We start from the raw sequence: 21,525 nt of genomic DNA, 5'->3' as shown, positions 1-21,525 counted from the left end.
TTGGAGGAAGGGTGAGTTTAGTGGGGAAGATGAATTACATTTTAGAGATGATTAATTTCATGAGAGGCAGCCTTGTTCAGTGGACTGCAGGGCCTGGGAAAGGATGTGGATTTGAACACAACTCTCACTTTTCATGTTTACTAGCTCTATGAACCTGGGCAAGTCACTTAATAATAAAGAAAATGGCTAGCGTTTGTGTAACATTTTAATGTTTGCAAAGCACTTCATGTTCTCTCATTTGGTCCTCAAAATAACACTGGGAGGGAGGCGCTATTCTTATTATCTCCATTTAGCAGGTCAGGAAACTGACACTCAGAGAAATTAAATGACTCATCTAGGATCACACAGCTAGTTAATGTCAAAGGCGGTATTTGAACTCACATTTTTCTGACTCCAAGGCCATTCACTGTGTCTCCTAGCTGCCTACTTAACCTCTCTGTGCTTCAGTTTCTTCATGTGTTAAAGAAAGAATTGGACCTGATGCCCTCTAAAATTCCTTCTAGCTCTGAGTATGTGATACTATGTCCCAGCAGGTCACTGAGATAGAAATCTTCGATGGACAGTTGGAGACATGAGACAAGAATTCAGGAGAGAATTTAGGGTTAGAAGTATAGACTTGAATATGAACTGCAAAGACAAGATTATTAGACACATAATGGATTGGGATCACCAAAAGAGGGGGGAGGGAAACGAGACAAGAAGAAAAGGACGTTGGGGGGAAACTCACACTTCAGGATTGGAAGATGATTGATGAGTCAGGAAAGGAGACTGAGAAGGTGGGGTCAGAAAGGCAGAAGAACCAGGATAAGAACTTTCTAGAAGCCAAACAGAGGCAAATTCTTCACTGGGAGGGGCTAGATAGCAGTGTCAGTTGGCCAAGAGGAATAAACCAATGTGAAGAGTAACACAAGGCCATGAGAGGTTGTCCAGATCATCTAGCCTGGATTTAGCATCTCATTGCTGACTTAGCCTTCAAATGACAAATTACATTTGTTCCTCCATTGCTGCAGTCTCTCTCCTGTCTCCATTTTGGTGTGAGGTCTGCTATAAGACAAGCAAGGACAGTATAAAGAGGAACTTTTGATCCCCAACCAAAAAAGCATCATCAGTGATGAAACACACCTCAAGCAAACAGGGGACTGACTCTAATGCTGGTCCCTCAGTTTTCTGCCTCTGACCCCTCTCTGCCTTACTCCTTCTGTGCCCACCAGCATCTCTAAGCCAGTGGGATTGTGCCCCCTTCTGCATTCCTCCACTACTGTCCATGGTCCTGGTCTAGCTTGGCAACAATTCTCCCTCCCTCACCTTTTTTCTGGGCTGTGGCAAATGTCTGTAGTCAACGATAGTGGGGAGGTTGAGGAGGTGGAGGTTGGTGGATGGCTTGTGTTCAGGAGTTCTGAGCTGCAGTATGTCTGAACACATTCAGAACCAAGTGCCCCAAGTCTGGCACCAACAATGCCAGCCCCCTCCCCAGGTTGCCTAACAAACGGCAAATTGGCCAAGGTCAGAGACACAAAGCAGGTTAACTGATCAGGATTGGGGTCCTGAATGAGTGGTTGCTATGCTCCAAGCCTGAGAGACATAGGGAGTCCCAACCTCAATAAACAAACAAAAATTTATTTTAATTAAAAAAATAAAAGGTTTTTCCTAGCAGCTAAGGGAACATCCAGTGCTTGGTGCTTCTGATAACTAGAGTTCACAGTCACACTGCTATGCCATCTTCCTTTATGGTTTATTGGTCTTAAAAAGGCAAAGTCCCATTTGTAGATTCTCAAATGTCACCGGCTTTGCAGTTATGCCTCCGGTATACAAAGAAATTTTGTTTCAGTAAAAAGTAGGGGAGGGTGCAGTGTGGTGGACTTTAGCCCAGTGCAGTCATTGAGCAGGGAGGTGGTGCCATAGGGCATAGCACACTGGGTCAGCAGTCAGGAAGACCTGAGTTCAAATAAGACCTCAGACACTTCCTAGCTGTGTGACCCTGAGCAAGTCACTTAACCCTGTTTGCCTGAGTTTCCCCATCTGTAAAATGAGCTGGAGAAGGAAATGGCAAACCATTCCACAATCTTATTGCCAAGAAACCTTGACTTGGGGTCACAAAGTATCAGACACAACCAAAAATGACTGAACTCCGAAAAGCTCAATTCAGGGGTCTATGCTAAGCTCTGAAAGAATGAAAGTGAAATAATCCTCAACTAGCAAAGAACAACTCGAGTTGAATTCAATTCCACATATATTTATTGAACATCTGCTGTGAGATACATACTGAGGAGATAGAAGTGAACACTCCGCCCCTTCTAAACACATATGCACACATTCATGTGAATGCACACACATACACAGTAAAACATAAGCTTCTGGGAGTGAGCTCTGGCTTCAAATCCAGCCCCCTGTTTTATGCAAAGTACTGTAGGTGAGAAATGACAAGACGAACCTGAGAAATCCCTGGATCTCCACCCCAGCTCAGTGTATCACAGGCTGCATGACTTTGGCAAACCTTGGCTTCCTCATCTGTAAATCTGGGGCAACTATACTTTGATCACCTACCCTACAGGATACTTTTAAGACTCAAATGAGCTCATGCATGAGAAAGCACAATGTAATAAAGAAAAGCGCCATATTGATAATATTTCTTTTTGTTCCTGAAAAGCCAAAGGACCTCACTAACTCCCCATCCTTATGCCTATGGATCCACCCCTCCTCTCCCAGCCACAGACAGTCTGGATAGTTGGATAGCTCAACCCCTCCCTGCACCCCCACCTCCTGTACCAAGAGAACAGGCCCTCCAGTTAACCCCCACTATGCCTACCTTATCTTTTTTCACTGACCTTGCTCCCAAGGAGTTAATGATTGAGCAAAATCATAAAAGTTGCAATCAATAACCTCCGACCAGAATTTGAAAGGAACAAGCCCCCTATAAAGCCAGCCACTCAGGGCCAGGTCAGGCAACTTCTCTCCCAGCCAGTGGTTTGAGACAACATCCCTCTACCATGAACTTTTCAGGAAAGTACCAGATCCAGTCCCAAGAGAATTATGAAGCCTTCATGAAGGCTGCTGGTAAGTGCTTGAGAAAACAGCCTTTGGACATCGAATATTGGGATCAGGGGGCAGGAGCATTAGATTGGCTATTGTCAGAAAGGGATGAACTTAAAATACTCAAAGGGAACCGGCATAAGTGAAATAATCCAACTAGGGAGGCTCTGGGCAGGCATTTGGGAGTCTGGCTTGGGGGTCAGGGTGAAGAACCACACAATGCAGAGTTAGATCTGGATGTAAGCCGTGGCTCTGCTTACAATTCTTTCAGTGATGTAGATCGCATCACCTCTTTGCTCTGAACCCTGGGTTCCTCATCTGGAAAATGAAAACCGTAATATCCCCTACCTCCCAGGGCTGTCACAAGGCTCAACTGAGATCACTTGGCACTTAAATGCCTTCTAGCTCTAAGTCTCTGTTGTATGAACCAGGTGTACCTGATGACATCATACAGAAGAGAAAGGATGTTAAGGGAGTTGTTGAAATTGTGCAAAATGGAAAGCACTTCAAGCTCACCATGACTGCTGATACCAATGTTCGGGTCTATGAGTTCACCCTGGGGGAGGAGTTTCAGATGGAGAATTTTAAAGGAGAGAAGGTCAAGGTAAGAATAGAACTTAATTCAGTTTCGGGACATGTTATTAATTAAGGTGCCACCTGTTAGCCTCTGGGCTAAGCCTTGGAGGAGATGCAAACATTAGCTAAGATGTGGTCCCTAACCCCTGGAGCTTACCATCTCCTAGGAAGAGAAGACACAAAATATCTGTTAGTCATTATGTTGCAATATCCATAGATTAGATGAAAAGCTGAATGGTGTCTGGAGGACCAGAGTTGAAGTAGTGCCTCTAACCCATGTAGGCTGTTTTCAGTGACTGACTTGATTGCTACCTAACCCAGCCCCCTCCTACCTTTTCAGTCTTCTCACACCTTACTCTCTGACACATACTCTTCTGTCCAGTGACCCTGGCTTCCTGGCTGTTCCTCAAACTAAACCCTACATCTCTCACCTCTGGCATTCTCTCTGGTTGTCCCCCAAGCCTAGAATGCTCCCACTCCTCCACTGAGACTACTGACCCCTCTGGCTTCCTTCAAATCCCAACTAGAATCTCCCCTCACTCTTCTACAAGATATCTTCTCCCACCCCTTAGTTCTAGGGCCTTACCTCCATTAATTATTTCTGACTTATCCTGTCTAGGACTTGTTTGTACATATTTGCTTATTGTTTGTACATATTCATTTGCTTATTTTTTCCCCCATTAGACTGTAAGGTCCTTGAGGGCAGGGACTGTCTTCAGTACTCAGCACAATGTGACTCATCCTAGGCATTTAATACATATTTATCGACTGACTCACAGACATTGAAAGGAAGAGAAGAGAGGAGGAAAAGAAAGGAAAGGGCTAAGAGGACTGGAAAACAATCCAGCCACTGTGGTACAGAAGGAAGGAGTTCTTCAGGGAATCTGGCTTGGGCACTTATTGCAGTGGTGTGCTGGAGTCAGTTCAAATTGGCCAGAGAGAGCCAATTGTTAAATTTTAAGTGTGAGAATTTACCCCTCAGAAAATAGCAAACACTACAAATTAAAGACTGATTTATGGTTTTATTGATTGCCTAGTTTAAAGTGATGGAGAAAATGTTAACAATGCAGATTATACTCAAATATTAATAATACAGATTATAATGAAAATTTGACTGTATATTTTTTTCCTTCCAGAAAACCAGTTGTCAAACATTTACCAGTGCATCTGGATCACTCTCACTCCTTCCTATACCCCCAGTCCCTGGTGCTTCCCAGAGCTAACTCTTCTGTCTCCCTACAGGCTGTAGCACAGATGGAAGGTGACAAGCTGGTGACAACTCTCAGTGGAGTTAAGTCAGTCACTGAACTCAATGGAGACACACTCATCAATGTAAGTGACTGGGTATTTCTCTTCTACCTTAGGGGTGGGGAATGGATCCAAGAAGCATTTAAGTACTGAGGATACAAATAGAACAAGGGAGACAGTGTCTTCATGGAGGTAGAGGGGGGAAGGGAAAGACAGGTGAGGAGATGGAGGACTGGAGGGAGCAGGGAGGAAAGAGAGAATGAGGGAAAGAAAGCAGGGACGAGGGAGGGGAAAGGGAGGAGACAGGTGGAGAGATGGAAGACAGTATGGAGGAAGGAGGGAAGAAGGGATGAAGGAAAGACAGGTGAGGGGATGGAGGCCAGTAGGGAGGAGCGATGAAAGAGGGGAGGAAGGAAAGACATGGTGGACAGCAGGGAGGAGGGAGGGAAGAGGGGATGAGTTACTGCCCACCACCCTGTGTAAAGCAGAGCATGTAACATTTATTGCATACTCCAAGAGTGTTGGGTGGGTGACCCCTAAGGCTCCTTTCACCCAAACTTCCATGATCCTATTACCCTCTACCCCCAGTCACATAATCCTCTATCCCATTCCAGCTAATCCCCCTTCAAGCATTAAACCATTTTGGGGGGACATCTCTGTCATCCTTATTCTGTGAACCTTGTTGCAAATATTTATAATTTTACTGGGGCCCTAGAAGACCCCAAAACCAATACTCCCCAGGGTTCCCTCAAGAAGCAAGGACAGTCAATACAAAAACCCAGAAAGATTGCCAAACCTATCTCTACTCTATCTAAAATACTGGGGTTATTGACTGGTATGACATGCTGATATACTGGAAGACATTCCAGGAAAGACTAACTGGATTTCTTCTTGGCTTTCAGACCGTGACCTTGGGTAATATTGTCCTCAAGAGAATCAGTAAGAGAATTTAGACATGTCTGCTTTTCATTTATTTTTACTGAGTAAAATGGATACAATAAAATGTGGCCTGTTAAAATAAATCTGTCTTTGAATGACTCCACAAGCATATTTTTATTCCAGGTTTTATTGAGGCCTTTTGTTCTTACAGCACCACCATTTCTGAATTCACTGTGCCCACCCACCTCCCACTCAATGAGCCTCACCTTGTAACAAAGAAAAGCAATCAAGCAAAACCAACCAACATAGTGACTCCATTTGCTAGTGTATATACCATTCTGCACCCATAGTTATCCACCTCTCCAAGGAATGGAGGGAGCCAAAAGAAGTAAATAGTTTAAAGATCTTTGCAAATTACCATTTGCCTAAAAAGAAATGGTGCCTACTTTGGGGTTGATGGAATAAGTTGTTACCTATGATTTTAGGGGTGGCTTTTGGCTTATGGCCCCACATTCCTCATCCCCCTACCAGCACCATCATTTATATTTGCCTAACACTGTACCTGAAATGCCTAAGTGAGAATCATACCGACTTCATGCTAGTCATGATGGTTCTCCATTTTAGGTGTGTACTTTAAATGCCAGGTTGAGAAGTGAGTTTGCATTTTAACCTGCAGACAATGGGGAGCCACTGAAGACTTTTGGGTGAGGAAATGATGCAGTCATGCTTTGGTCACAGCAAGATTATTTTGGCAGCTGGGTAAAGACTAGATTCAAGAGGAGAGAGGCTGCCTGGAAGAAGAGAGACCACTTAGGAGGTTACTCCAAGAGGAGATAAGGCCCTGAGAGTTAGGGTGGGGAAAAGGGTAGAGATTCGAGAGAGGCTGCAGAGTTGAAATTGACAGGACTTGGGGATAGATTGACTATGGGGCTTGAGATGGAGGGAGGGAAGAAGACTCTGAGGTTCTGAATCAGGTTGGCTGATTGTCCTCAACAGAACAAAGGAAGTTTGGAGGAAGGGTGAGTTTAGTGGAGAAGACAAATTCCATTTTAGATGATTAACTAGATGAGAGGTGGCCTGGTTTAGTGGAATGCAGGGCACTGGACACGGATATGGATTTGAATGCAATCTCACTTCCCACATTTACTAGTTCTGTGAACCTGGGTAAGTCACTTAATAATAAAGAAAATAGCTAGCATTTGTGTAGCATTTTAATGTTTGCATATGAGGTCTGCTATAAGACAATCAGAGCCAACATGGCCGCGTGAAAACAGCATCTTACTGAAGGTCTCTCACAACTTCTATCAGATTCCTATAAAAAGTGAATGTGAACAGAATTGAGAGAGTTAGAAGCTGCTAGCAGTCTGAGTGGGGCAAATTTCCAAGCCAGGAGAATCCAAAAGTTCAACGGGATGGAACTGTAGGCTGGGAGAGTGCTCGGCGTGTGGAGCCGCACTAGACAGCACCAAAGCAGAAGCTGCTGCGGAAACCAACCTGTGAGACAGGCTGGGAGAAAGCTGGGTGCCCAAAACCGGCAGAGATACCCAGGCCTTCAACATAGGACGGATGTCTGTGGAAGTCATGAGATGCAGCAGCCCAATGCCACCAGCCATGAGACATCAACTCCTGAGGCTTACAGCCCAAAGGTATGAAACGCATATTCATGAACTTCTGGGAGACATAATGCCAGGTAAATGGCTATAATCCCACCCTCCCCCCCTTCCCGTCCCAACCCAGAGAATTCTTCAGGAAAAAAATGCTGAAATATAGGAGACAGAAGTGGGGATTCAGTGACCAAGCAGTGCGAGTTTCTGAGTCCCAGAGGGGCAGAGCCAGAAGGGCTCAACACCAGGAGCCCAGACATACCCTTGCACCTGCAGGGGAAGTGGCAGACACCAGCACAAACCACAAACAGCTGAGACCATTGCTGAAGAGCAACAGTGCTGGAGAGCAGCTCCAGGGGAAGAGGAGACTTCAGGCTGCCAGATCTCTCCCCCAAACCTCAGGAAACTGAAGGCTATAATACACAAAGCCAGTAAATAGACTCACAATCCCCAGAATAAGAAACCTGGGACAGAGAGCCTTGAGCCCAAAAAGCAGAAATTCACTGTAAAGCCAGGAAAAGGCTAACCAATGTGAAGAAGAACACAAAAACACCGAGGACTATTGATTATTTTTATGGAGACAGGCATGATCAAAATACCAATTTGGAAGAGGATAGCAATGACACGATACCCACATCTGATACCTCAAAAAAGAATGTGAACTGGTCTCAAACCCAAAAAGCATTACTGGAAGAGCTAAAGGCAGATTTTAAAAACCAAGTTAGGGAGGTAAAAGAAAAAATGAAAAAAACGCTGATGAAATCAAGTCCTTAAAAAATAAGATTAGTGAAATGGCTACGGAGATTCAGAATCTAAACAGAGAAAATTACACCCTGAAAGGTAAAATCAACCAATTGGAAAAAGGAGACTCAAAAGAAAAAGGAAGACAGCAACTCATTTTTTTTATTTAATATATTTAGTTTTCAGCATTGATTTTCACAAGAGTTTGAATTACAAATTTTCTCCCCATTTCTACCCTCCCCCCACTCCAAGATGGCATATATTCTGGTTGCCTTGTCCTCCTGACAGCCCTCCCATCTGTCACCCCACTCCCCTCCCATCCCCCTTTCCCTTCTTCTCTTGTAGGGCAAGATAAATTTCTATACCTCATTGCCTGTGTATCTTATTTCCTAGTTGCATGCAAAAACTTTTTTTTTGTTGTTGTTTTTGAACATCTGTTTTTAAAACTTTAGTTCCAAATTATCTCCCCTTGTCCCTCCCTGCCCACCCTCCCTAAGAAGGCAAGCAATTTATGTATAACCCTTCCACAATACTCATGTTGTGAAAGATTAACTATATTTTGTTTCTTCCTAACCTATCCCCCTTTATTGAATTTTCTCCCTTGACCCTGTCCCTTTTTGAAAGTGTTTGTTTTTGATTACCTCCTCCCCCATCTGCCCTCCCTTCTATCACCCCCCCCCCTTTTATCTTCTTTGTCCTTCTTTCCTGTGGGGTAAGATACCCTATTGAGCATGTATGGTATTCCTTCTTCAGGTCGAATCTGATGAGAACAAGATTCACTCATCCCCCCCCTTACCTGCCTTCTCTTCTCTTCCTACAGAACTGCTTTTTCTTGCCACTTTTATGTGAGATAATTTACCCCATTCTATCTCTCCCTGTCTCCCTCTCTCAATATATTCCTCTCTCATCCATTAATTTGATTTTATTTCTTTTAGATATCTTCCCTTCATCTTCAACTCATCTGTGCCCACTCTCTCTCTGTCTCTCTCTCTCTCTGTGTCTCTCTCTGTCTCTCTCTCTCTGTCTCTCTCTCTCTGTCTCTCTCTCTCTCTCTCTCTCTCTCTCTATATATATATATATATATATATACACACACACACATATATATATACATACATACACACTCACATATACATAAATATACATAAACATATATATATATGTATATATATATATATACACACATATATATATGCATATTCCCCTCAGCTACCTAATACTGAGGTCTCATGAATCACACACATCATCTTTCCATGTAGGAATGTAAACAAAACAGTTCAACCTTAGTAAGTCCCTTGCAATTTCTTTTTCTTGATTACCTTTTCATGCTTCTCTTGATTATTGTGTTTCAAAGTCAAATTTTCTATTCAGCTCTGAACTTTTCACTGAGAAAGCTTGAAAGTCCTCTATTTTATTGAAAATCCATATTTTGCCTTGGAGTATGATACTCAGTTTTGCTGGGTAGGTGATTCTTGGTTTTAATCCTAGCTCCATTGACCTCCGGAATATCGTATTCCAAGCCCTTTGATCTCTTAATGTAGAAGCTGCTAGATCTTGGATTATTCTGATTATGTTTCCACAATACTCAAATTGTTTCTTTCTGGCTGCTTATAGTATTTTCTCCTTGACCTGGGAGCTCTGGAATTTGGCGACAATATTCCTAGGAGATTTCTTCTTGGGATCTATTTGAGGAGGTGATTGATGGACTCTTTCAATTTCTATTTTGCCCTGTGGCTCTAGAATATCAGGGCAGTTCTCCTTGATAATTTCTTGAAAGATGATACCTAGGCTCTTTTGTGGATCATGGCTTTCAGGTAGCCCAATAGTTTTTAAATTATCTCTCCTGGATCTATTTTCCAGGTCAGTGGTTTTTCCAATGAGATATTTCACATTGTCTTCCATTTTTTCATTCCTTTGGTTCTGTTTTATAATATCTTGTTTTCTCATAAAGTCACTAGCTTCCACTTGCTCCAATCTAATTTTTAAGGTAGTATTTTCTTCAGTGGTATTTTGGATCTCCTTTTCCATTTGGCTAATTCTGCCTTTCAAGGCATTCTTCTCCTCATTGGCTTTTTGGAGCTCTTTTGCCATTTGAGTTAGTCTATTTTTTAAGGTGTTGTTTTCTTCAGTGTATTTTTCAGTATTTTTTGGGGTCTCCTTTAGCAAGTCATTGACTTGTTTTTCTTAGTTTTCTCGCATCCTTCTCACTTCTCTTCCCAATTTTCCCCCTACTTCTCTAACTTGCTTTTCCAAATCCTTTTTGTGCTCTTCCATGGCCTGAGACCAGTTCATGTTTTCCTTGGAGGCTTTTGTTGTAGGCTCTTTAACTTTGTTGATTTCTTCTGGCTGTATGTTTTGGTCTTCTTCATCACCAAAGAAAGATTCCAAAGTCTGGGACTGAATCTGGGTGCGTTTTCGCTGCCTGGCCATGTTCCCAGCCAACTTATGTGACCCTTGAGTTTTTCAGCAGGGTATGACTGCTTGTAGACTAATGAGTTCTATGTTCCAAGCTTGGGGGGATGCACCAGCTCTGCCACACCAGCACCTTCCTTCCCCATGAACCCCCAACCCGGACTGGACTTAGATCTTCAGCAGGCTTTTCACTCCTGTTCTGATCCGCCACTTCATTCCTCCTACCAGGTGGGCCTGGGGCCAATAGCAACTGCAGCTGTACTTCTGTAGCTGCCCCACCTCCGCTGCCCCCAGGGTGGTGGCTGAATTGTGAACTCTATCCCCTGTCCCCAGCAGCTTTTCCCACTAACCTTCTCTGTTGTCTTTGGTGTTTGTGGGTTGAGAAGTGTGGTAACTGCTGTAGCTCACTGATTCAGGGTGCTAGAGCACACTCCGCCGGCTCCTGGTCTAGTTGGTCCACACTGCCCATGCTGGGCTCGGCTCCCCTCGGCTCCCCTCTGCTCCCAGCTCTGTGCAGGATAGACCTTACCCAGAGACCTTCCAGGCTGTCCTGGGCTAGAACCCTGCTTCCCTTTGCTATTTTGTGGGTTCTGCAGTTCTAGAATTGGTTCAGAGCCATTTTTTATAGGTTTTTGGAGGGACTTGGCAGGAAGCTCATGCTAGTCTCTGCTTTCCAGTTGCCATCTTGGCTCTGCCCCAAGACAGCAACTCATTAAGAATTGGAATTGAGCAAGTGGAAGCTAATGAGTCTATGAGGCATCAAGAAGCAGTCAAACAAAATGTAAAGAATGAAAAAATAGGAAAAAATGTGAAATATCTGATTGGAAAAACAACTGACCTGGAAAATAGATCCAGGAGAGACAATTTAAGAGTTATTGGTCTACCAGAAGAACCTTGACAGTATCTTTGAAGAAATTATCAAAGATAACTGCCCAGAGGTCCTAGAACCAGAGGGTAAAATAGTCATTGAAAGAATCCACCGATCACCCCCTGAAAGAGATCCCAAATTGAAAACACCAAGAAATATTATAGCCAAGTTTCAGAATTACAAAGTCAAGGAAAAAATGTTGCAAGCAGCCAAAAAGAAACAATTCAAATATCATGGAACTACAGTCAGGATCACGCAGGATCTCTCAGCTTCTACATTAAATGACAAAAGAAATTGGAATATGATGTTCTGAAGGGCAAAGGAGCTGGGACTACAACCAAGGATCAACTATGCAGCAAAATTGAGCATAATTTTCCATGCAAGGAGATGGACATTCAATGAAATAAGGGAATTCCAGACCTTCCTGATGAAAAGGCCAGAACTCAATGGAAAATTTGATCTTCAAATACAAAACTCAAGAGAGACATAAAGAGGTAAATGGGGGGAAAACCTCCACAAACCTTATTAATCAATAAGGGCAAATTATTTACATCTTCATCTAGGATTATATATACATATATGTCAATCTTGAGAACAGTACAGCTATTATGACAGTTGAAAGGGATACACATAGACTGTTAATGTCTGTATAAAATAGCTGATATAAGGATAGAAAACATAATTAAGAGATGTAAAGGGAGGGTTATGGGAGAAGAGGTAAGGAGGTAGTAGAAAAAGGTAAATTACATCAGATGAAGAGGGACAAAAACACATTATAGTAGAGGGAAAGAAGGGAGGGAGAAGAGCAGTATTTGATCTTTACTGTCTTCAGATCCGGTTCAAGAAGGGAATAACATATTCTGATAAGTATAGAAATCTTACTTGTCCTACAGGAAGTAGGAGGGGAAAGGGGGATAAAAAGGAGGGGAGTGGTCAGAAGGGAGGGAAGAAGTAGCAAGTGGGAAATGGTAAGACAAGGGAGGGGAATAAAGAGGGAGGGTAAACTGAGGAAGGCGGCAGTCAAAAGCAAAACTTTGTTGAGGAGAGGAAGGGGAAAGGGAGAAATAAAAGCATAAACGGGAGAGGGGAAATAGGATGGAGAAAAAGACACAGATAGAAATTATAACTGTGAATGTGAATGGGATGAGCCCTCCCATAAAACGGAAGCAGATAGCAGAATGGATCAAAAACCATAATCCTACAATATGCTGTTTGCAAGAAACACATTTGAAACAGGGGGATACACACAGGGTAAAGGTAAAAGGCTGGAGTAAAATATACTGCACTTCAGCTAAAGTAAAAAAAGCAGGTGTAGCAATCCTAATCTCAGACAAAGCAAAGGTAAAGATAGATTTAATTAAAGGGATAAGGAAGGACACTACATCCTGCTAAAAGGCACCATAAACAATGAAGCAATATCATTGTTTAGCATATATGCACCAAGTGGTATGGCATGCATATTCTTAGAGGAGAGGTTAAGGGAGTTACAGGAAAAAAAAGACAGCAAAACTATAATAATGGGAGACCTCAACCTCCCCCTCTCTGAATTTGATAAATCTAACCTCAAAATAAATAAGAAAGAAGTTAAGGAGGTGAACAGAATTTTAGAAAAAGCAAATATGATAGACCTCTGGAGAAAACTGAATGGGGATAAAAAGGAATATACTTTCTTCTCAGCAGTACATGGCACATACTCAAAATTGACCATGTACTAGGGCATAAAAACCTCACAACCAGTGCAGAAAGGCAGAAGAAGTCAAAGCATACTTTTCAGATCACGATGCAATAAAAATTATTTGTCATAAAGTACTATGGAAAAATAAGCTAAAATTAATTGGAAATTAAATAATCTAATTCTAAAGAATGAGTGGGCCAAAGAAGAAATCAGAGAAACAACTAAAAACTTCATTCAAGAGAAAGACAATAATGAGACAACATAACAAAACTTACGGGATGCTGGAAAAGCAGTTCTTAGGGAAAGTTTTACATCTCTAAATGCTTACATGAATAAAACAGAGAAAAAGGAGATCAATGAATTGGGCATGCAACTGAAAAAGCTAGAAAAAAAACAAATTGAAAATCCCCAATTAAATACCAAATTAGAAATACTGAAAATCAAAGGAGAGATTAATAAAACTGAAACCAAGAAAACTATTCAATTAATAAATAAAACCAAGAGCTGATTTTATGAAAAAAAAATACAATTCATAAATCTTTGGTCAATTTGATTTAAAAAAAAAGAAAGAAGAAAATCAAATTACCAGTATCAAAAATGAAAAGGGTGAATTCACCTCTAATGAATAGGAAATCAAAACAATAATCAGGAATTACTTTGCCCAATTGTATGCCCATAAATTTTACAACCTTAGGGATATGGATGAATATCTACAAAAACATAAATTGCCCAGGTTAACAGAAGAGGAAGTAAAATTTCTAAATAACCCATCTCAGAAAAAGAAATTGAGCAAGCCATCAATGACCTCCCTAGGAAAAAATCTCCAGGGTCAGATGGTTTTACATGTGAATTCTATCAAACATTTGAAGAACAATTAATTTCCTATACTTTGTAGACTAATTGGGAAAATAGGTGAAGAAAGAGTCCTACCAAATTCTTTTTATGACACAAATATGGTACTAATCCCCAAACCAGGTAGAATCAAAACAGAGAAAGAAAATTATAGACTAATTTCCCTAATGCATATTGATGCAAAAATTTTAAATAAAATATTAGGAAAAAGATTGCAGCAACTCATTACGAGAATAATACACTATGACCAGGTAGGATTTATTCCAGGAATGCAAGGCTGGTTCAATATTAGGAAAACAATTAGCATAATTGACCATATCAACAACAAAACTAGCAGAAACCATATCTCAATAGATGCAAAAAAGCCTTTGACAAAATACAACACCCACTCCTATTAAAAACACTAGAAAGCATAGGAATAAACGGAGCCTTCCTTAAAATTATAAATAGCATCTACCTAAAACTAGCAACAAGCATTATTTGTAATGGGGATAAGCTAGATGCATTCCCAATAAGATCAGAGGTGAAACAAGGATGTCCACTATCACCCCTACTATTCAATTTGGTACTGTAGCAATAAGAGAAGAAAAAGAAATTAAAGGAATTAGAATAGGCAAAGAAGAAACTAAATTATCACTTTTTGCAGATGATATGATGATTTACTTAGAGAATCCTAGAGAATCAAGTAAAAAACTATTTGAAATAATAAGCAACTTTAGCAAAGTTGCAGGATATAAAATAAACCCACATAAATCCTCAGCCATTCCTATACATTACTGACAAAGCCCAACAGCAAGAGATAGAAAGAGAAATTCCATGCAAAGTTACTGTAGACACTATAAAATATTTGGGAGTCTATCTGCCAAGACAAACCCAGGGAATATATGAACATAATTATGAAACACTTTTTACACGAATAAAGTCAGATCTAAATAAATGGAAAAATATCAGTTGCTCATGGTTAGGCAGAGCTAATATAATAAAAATGACAATTTTACCTAAATTAATCCATCTATTCAGTGCTATACCAATCAAACTACCAAAAATTACTTTACAGAGCTGGATAAAATAATAACAAAATTCATCTGAAAGAACAAGAGGTCTAGGATGTCTAGGGTATTAATGAAAAGAAATGCTAGGGAAGTGGCCTAGCCATACCAGATATTAAATTGTACTATAAAGCACCAGTCATCAAAATTACCTGGTACTGGCTAAGAAACAGAGCTGTGGATCAGTGGAATAGGATAGGTACACAAGATGGAGAAGTCAATGACTATAGACATCTACTCTTTGATAAACCCAAAGGATCCAGCTTCTGGGCTAAGAATTCACTATTTCACAAAAACTGCTGGGAAAATTGGAAAATGGTAGGGCAGAAACTGGGCATAGACCAATATCTTACACCATATACCAAAATAAAGTCAAAATGGGTTCATGAGTTAGGAGTAAAGGCTGATACTGTAAGCAATATGGGAGAGCAAGGAATCGTTTACCTATCAGATTTATGGAAAAGAAAAGAATTCATGACACAACAAGAGATAGAGAGCATTACAAAATGCAAAATGGATAATTTTGATTATGTTAAATTGAAAAGCTTTTGTATAAAAAAAGCCAATGCAACAAAGATTAGGAGGGAAGCAGAAAATTGGGAGAAAATCTTTACAACCAATGTCTCTGATAAAGGCCTCATTTCTAAAATATGCAGGGAACTGAGCCAAATATGTAGGAATACAAGTCATTCCCCAATTGAAAAATGGTCAAAGGATATGAACAGTCAGTTTTCAGAGGAAGAAATTAAAGATATATAGGCATATGAAAAAATGCTTAAAATAACTACTGATTAGAGAAATGCAAATCAAAACAACACTTAGGTACGACATCTCTCATGTCAGATTGGCTACAACAACAAAACAAGAAAATGATAAATGCTGGAGAGGATGTGGGAAAATTGGAACATTGTTACTTTGCTGGTGGACTTGTGAACTGATCCAGCCATTCTGGAGAGCAATTTGGAACTATGCCCAAAGGGCTATAAAAATATTCATACCCTTTGACCCAGAAATACCACTTCTGGGGTTGTATCCCAAAGAGATCACACAAGTGATCTTGTACATATGTACAAAAATATTTATAGCAACTCTTTCTGTAGTAGCTAAGAATTGGAAATCAAGGGGATGCCCATCAATTGGGGAATGGCTGAACAAGTTGTGGTATATGAAGGTAATGGAATACTATTGTGCTATAAAAATGGGGATGTTAGGACTTCATAACAACTGGGAAAAACCTACACAATATAATGCTGAGTGAATGGAGCAGAACCAGGAGAACATTATACACAACCACAGATATATGGATTCTGTGAGTACTAATGCTGATAGACTTTGCTCTTCTCAGCAACACAAAGGGCAAAGACAACTCCAAAGGACTCAGGATGGAGAATGCTATCTACAACCAGAGAAAGAACTATGAAGTATGAATACAGATGGAGGCACACTTTATGCTTGCCTTTTTTTCCGCTTCTTTTTCTCTCTTTTGTTTTTGTTTTAGGGTTTTTTTGTGTTCTGTTTCTTCTTTCTCATGATTCATTTCATTGGCCATAATTCTTCACAACTTGGCCAGTGTGTAAATAAGCTCAACACGAAGTTATACATAGAAGACACATCGGATCCCTTGCTGTATTAGCTAGGAGGGGGGAAACAGAGGGAAGAAAATCTGGAACTCAAAATTATGTAGAACCGAGTGTTGTAAACTACAAAAAAGGAAAGAAAAGAAAGACAAGCAAGGGCAGCTTTACGAATAAAGAGGAACCTTTGATCCCCAACCAAAAAAGCATCATCAGTCATGAAACACACCTCAAGCAAACAGGGGACTGACTCTCATGCTGGTCCCTGGGTTTTCTGCCTCTGACCCCTCTCTGCCTTATTCCTTCTGTGCCCACCAGCATCTCTAAGCTAGTGGAGTTGTGGCCCCTTCTATATCCCTCTACAGCTGTCCCTGGTCCTGGTCCAGCTTGGCAACAATTCTCCCTCCCTCATTTTTTTCTGGGCAGAGGAAAATGTCTGTAGTCCCTGATGGTGGGGAGGTTGAGGAGGTAGAGGTTAGTGGATGGTTTGTGTTCAGGAGTTCTGAGATGTAGTAGGTCTGAAGACATTCAGAACCAAGTGCCCCAAGTCTGGCACCAACACTGCCAGCCCCCAGGTTGCCTAATGAACGGCAAATTGGCCAAGGTCAGAGACACAAAGCAGATTAACTGATCAGGATTGCGGTCCTGAATGAGTGCTTGCTATGCTCCAAGCCTGAAAGATATAGGGAGACCCAACTTCAATAAACAAACAAAAATTTATTTTAATTAAAAAAAAAGTTTTTCCTAGCAGCTAAGGGAACATCCAGTACTTGGTGCTTCTGATAACTAGAGTTCACAGTCACACTGCTATGCCATCTTCCTTTATGGTTTATTGGTCTTAAAAAGGCAAAGTCCCATTTGTAGATTCCCAAATGTCACTAGCTTTGCAGTAATGCCTCTGGTATAAAATGAAATTTTGTTTCAGTAAAAAGTAGGGAAGGGTGCAGTGTAGTGGAGTTCAGTATATCATAGTCATCGGGCAGGTAGGTGGCGCCATAGTGCATGGGTCAGCAGTCAGGAAGAACTGAGTTCAAACAAGACCTCAGACACTTCCCAGCTGTGTGACACTGAGCAATTCACTTAATCCTGTTTGCCTGAGTTTCCCCATCTGTAAAATAAGCTGGAGAAGGAAATGGAAAACATTCCAAGAACACCTTGAATTGGGGTCACAAAGAGTCGGACACAACCAAAAATGACTGAACCACAAAAAGTTCAATTCAGGGGTCTATGCTAAGCTCTGAAAGAATGAAAGTGAAATAATCCTCAACTAGCAAAAAACAACTCGAGTTGAATTCAATTCAGCAAACATTTATTGAATGTCTGCTGTATGACATATTGTGAGGAGATAGAGATAAAAATGAACACTCCCCCCTCCTAGACACATATGCACACATACATGTGAATGCACACACATACACGGTAAAACATAAGGTTCTTGTAGTGAGCTCTGGCTTCAAATCCAGCACCTTGTTTTATGCAAAGTGCTGTAGGTGAGAAATGACAAGACGAACCTGAGAAATCCCTGGATCTCTACCCCAGCTCAGTGTTTTACAGGCTGCATGACTTTGGCAAACCTTAGTTTCCTCATCTGTAAATCTGGGGCAACTATACTTTGATCACCTACCCTACAGGATACTTGTAAGAATCAAATGAGCTCATGCATGAGAAGGCACAATGTAATAAAAAAAAAGGGTCATATTGGTAATATTTCTTTTTGTTTCCAAAAAGCGAAAGGACCTCACTAACTCCCCATCCTTATGCCTATGGGCCCACCCCTCCCCTCTCAGCCACAGACATTCTGGATAGTGGGATAGCTCACCCCACTCCACACCCCCAGTTCCTGTACCAAGAGAACAGGCCCTCCAGTTAACCTCCACTATACCTACCTTATCGTTTTTCGCTGACCTTGCTCCCAGGGAGTTAATGATTGAGCAAAATCATAAAACTTGCAACCAATAACCTCTGACCAGAATTTGAAAGGAACAAGCCCCCTATAAAGCCAGCCCCTCAGGGCCAGGCCAGGCACCCTCTCTCCCAGCCAGTGGTTTGAGACAACATCCCTCCACCATGAACTTTTCAGGAAAGTACCAGCTCCAGTCCCAAGAGAATTATGAAGCCTTCATGAAGGCTGCTGGTAAGTGCTTAAGAAAACAGCCTTTGGACATCGAATATTGGGATCAGGGGGCCGGAGCATTAGATTGGCTATTGTCAGAAAGGGATGAATTTAAAATACTCAAAGGGAACCGGCATAAGTGAAATAATCCAACTAGGGAGGCTCTGGGCAGGCATTTGGGAGCCTGGCTTGGGGGTCAGGGTGAAGAATCACACAATGCGGAGTTAGATCTGAATGCAAGCCCTGGCTCTGCTCCTAATTCATTCAGTGTCGTCGACTGCATCACGTCTTTGCTCTGAACCCTGGGTTCATCATCTGGAAAACAGGGATAATAATAGACCCTCCCTCCCAGGGCTGTCACAAGGCTCAAATTAGATCACTTGGCACTCAGATGCTTTCTAGCTGTAAGTCTCTGTTGTGTGAACCAGGTGTACCTGATGACATCATACAGAAGGGAAAGAATATCAAGGGAGTGTCTGAAATTGTACAAAGTGGAAAACACTTCAAGCTCACAATGACCGCTGGTACCAAAGTCCTGGTCACCGAGTTCACACTGGGGGAGGAGTTTCAGATGGAGAATTTTAATGGAGAAAAGGTCAAGGTAAGAATAGAACTTAATTCAGTTTCGGGACATGTTATTAACTAAGGTGCCACCTGTTAGCCTCTGGGCTAAGCCTTGGAGGAGATGCAAAGATTAGCTAAGATGTGGTCCCTAACCCCTGGAGCTTACCATCTCCTAGGAAGAGAAGACACAAAATATCTCTGTTAGTCACTATGTTGCAACATCCATAGATTAGATGAAAAGCTCTCTGGTGGAATGGGGGCTGGAGGACCAGTCCTGAAGTGGTGCCTCTAACCCAAGGCAGCTGTGTTCAGTGACTCACTTGATTCCTTCCTAACCCAGCCCCCTCCTACCTTTTCAGTCTTCTCCCACCTTACTCTCTGACACATACTCTTCTGTCCAGTGACCCTGGCTTCCTGCCCGTTCCTCAAACTAAACCCTCCATCTCTCAGCTCTGGCATTCTCTCTGGCTGTCCCCCATGCCTGGCATGCTCTCATTCCTCCACTCAGACTGCTGACCCCACTGGCTTCCTTCAAATCTCAGCTATACTCTCCCCTCACTCTTCTACAAGATGCTTTCCCCAACCCGTTAGTTCTAGGGCCTTCCCTCTGTTAATTATTTCCAACGTCTCCCGTCTAAGACTTGTTTGTACATATTCGCTTATTCTTTGTACATATTTGCTTATTATTTCCCCCTTAGAATGTAAGGTCCTTGAGGGCAGGACTGTCTTCAGTACTCAGCACAATGTGACTCATCCTAGGCATTTAATACATATTTATCGACTGACTCAAAGACATTGAAAGGAAGGGAAGAGAGAAGGGGAGAGGAGGAAAACAAAGGAAAGGGCTAAGAAAACTGGAAAACAATTCAGCCAGTGTGGTACAGAAGGAAGGAGTTCTTCAGGGAACCTGGCTTGGGCACTTACTGCAGAGGTGTGCCGGAGTCAGTTCAAACAGGAAGGAGAGCCGATTGTTAAATTTTAAGTGTGAGCATTTACCCCTTAGAAAATAGCAAACACTTGTAGTTAAGGACTGATTTATTGTTTTATTGATTGCCTAGTTTAAAGTGATGGAGAAAATATCACAATGCAGATTATACTCAAATATGAATAATACAGATTATAATGAAAATTTGTCTGTATACTTTTTCATTCCAGAAAATCAGTTTTTAAACATGTACCAGTGCATCTGGCTCACTCTCACCCCTTCCTATACCCCCAGTCCCTGGGGCTTCCCAGAGCTAACTCTTCTGTCTCCCTACAGGCTATAGCACACATGGAAGGAGACAATAAGCTAGTGACAACTCTCAAAGGCATTAAGTCAGTCACTGAACTCAATGGAGACACAATCACCAATGTGAGTGACTGGGTATTTCTCTTCTACCTTGGGTGTGGGGAATGGATCCAAAAAGCATTTAGTGAACACCTACTAAGCATCAAGTACAGGGGATACAAATAGGACAAGGGAGATAGTGTCTTCAAGGAGGAAGAGGAGAGGAGGGAAAGACAAGTGAGGATATGGAGGACTGTAGGAAGGAGGGAGGGAAGAGAGGATGAGAGAAAGCAGGGAGGAGGGAGGAAAGAAGGGAGGAGGAAAAGAAAGGTGAAGAGATGGGAGACAGTGGGGAGGAAGGAAGGAAGAAGGGATGAGGCAAAGACAGGTGAGGGGATGGAGAACAGTAGGGAGGAGGGGCGAAAGAGGGGAGGAAGGAAAGGCATGGTGGACAGCACGGAGGAGGGAGGGAAGAGGGGAGGAGTTACTGCCTAACACCCCATGTAAAGCAGAGCATGCAACATTTATTGCAGACTCCCAGGGAGTTGGGTGGGTGATCCCTAAGGCTCCTTTCACCCAAACATCCATGATCCTACCATACCTCCACCCCCAGTCACCTAATCCTTTATCTCATTCTAGCTAATCCCCCTATAGGCATTAAACCTTTTTCTGGGGGCATCTCTGTCATCCTTATTCTGTGAACCTTACTGCAAAAATTTATATTTTTAATGGGGCCCTAGAAGACCCCAAAGCCAATCCTACCCAGGGTTCCCTCAGGAAGCAAGGACAGTCCATATAAAAACCCATAAAGGTTGCCAAACATATCTTCTAGTCTATCTAAAATACTGGGGTCATTGACTGGTATGACATGCTGATATACTGGAAGACATTCCAGGAAAGATTAACACTCGATTTCTTCTTGGCTTTCAGACCATGACCTTGGGTGATATTGTCTACAAGAGAATCAGTAAGAGAATTTAGACATATCTGCTTTTCATTTATTTTTACTGAATAAAATGGATACAATAAAATGTGGCCTGTTAAAATAAATCTGTCTTTGAATGACTCTA

The 21,525-nt window shown here is 41.8% G+C and overlaps 2 protein-coding genes across 2 annotated transcripts; both read left to right on the top strand.

Moving 5' to 3' along the window:
* Positions 1 to 2,904: 2,904 nt before the first annotated feature.
* Positions 2,905 to 5,894, top strand: LOC118844536 (fatty acid-binding protein, liver-like). Its single transcript, XM_036752445.1, has 4 exons — positions 2,905 to 3,054; positions 3,462 to 3,634; positions 4,849 to 4,938; positions 5,757 to 5,894. Exons 1-4 carry the CDS (start codon positions 2,988 to 2,990, stop codon positions 5,805 to 5,807), a joined length of 381 nt encoding a protein of 126 aa, XP_036608340.1. The 5' UTR covers positions 2,905 to 2,987; the 3' UTR covers positions 5,808 to 5,894.
* A 12,619-nt stretch (positions 5,895 to 18,513) lies between these two features.
* LOC118844535 (fatty acid-binding protein, liver-like) lies at positions 18,514 to 21,525 on the top strand. The gene is made up of 4 exons (XM_036752444.1): positions 18,514 to 18,642; positions 19,050 to 19,222; positions 20,447 to 20,539; positions 21,386 to 21,525. The coding sequence occupies exons 1-4, from the start codon at positions 18,576 to 18,578 to the stop codon at positions 21,434 to 21,436; spliced, it is 384 nt and encodes a 127-aa protein (XP_036608339.1). The 5' UTR covers positions 18,514 to 18,575; the 3' UTR covers positions 21,437 to 21,525.

This window comes from Trichosurus vulpecula, chromosome 3, assembly GCF_011100635.1.
Source record: "Trichosurus vulpecula isolate mTriVul1 chromosome 3, mTriVul1.pri, whole genome shotgun sequence".
NCBI lineage: Eukaryota > Metazoa > Chordata > Mammalia > Diprotodontia > Phalangeridae > Trichosurus > Trichosurus vulpecula.
This window is presented reverse-complemented; position numbering and strand designations above follow the sequence as displayed.

Coding starts and splice junctions, on each gene's coding strand:
- LOC118844536 (XM_036752445.1), top strand. CDS start 2,988: ATGAACTTTTCAGGAAAGTACCAGATCCAGTCCCAAGAGAATTATGAA. Junction 3,055..3,461: donor AGCCTTCATGAAGGCTGCTG/GTAAGTGCTTGA, acceptor TGTATGAACCAG/GTGTACCTGATGACATCATA. Junction 3,635..4,848: donor TTAAAGGAGAGAAGGTCAAG/GTAAGAATAGAA, acceptor GTCTCCCTACAG/GCTGTAGCACAGATGGAAGG.
- LOC118844535 (XM_036752444.1), top strand. CDS start 18,576: ATGAACTTTTCAGGAAAGTACCAGCTCCAGTCCCAAGAGAATTATGAA. Junction 18,643..19,049: donor AGCCTTCATGAAGGCTGCTG/GTAAGTGCTTAA, acceptor TGTGTGAACCAG/GTGTACCTGATGACATCATA. Junction 20,540..21,385: donor ATGGAGACACAATCACCAAT/GTGAGTGACTGG, acceptor CTTGGCTTTCAG/ACCATGACCTTGGGTGATAT.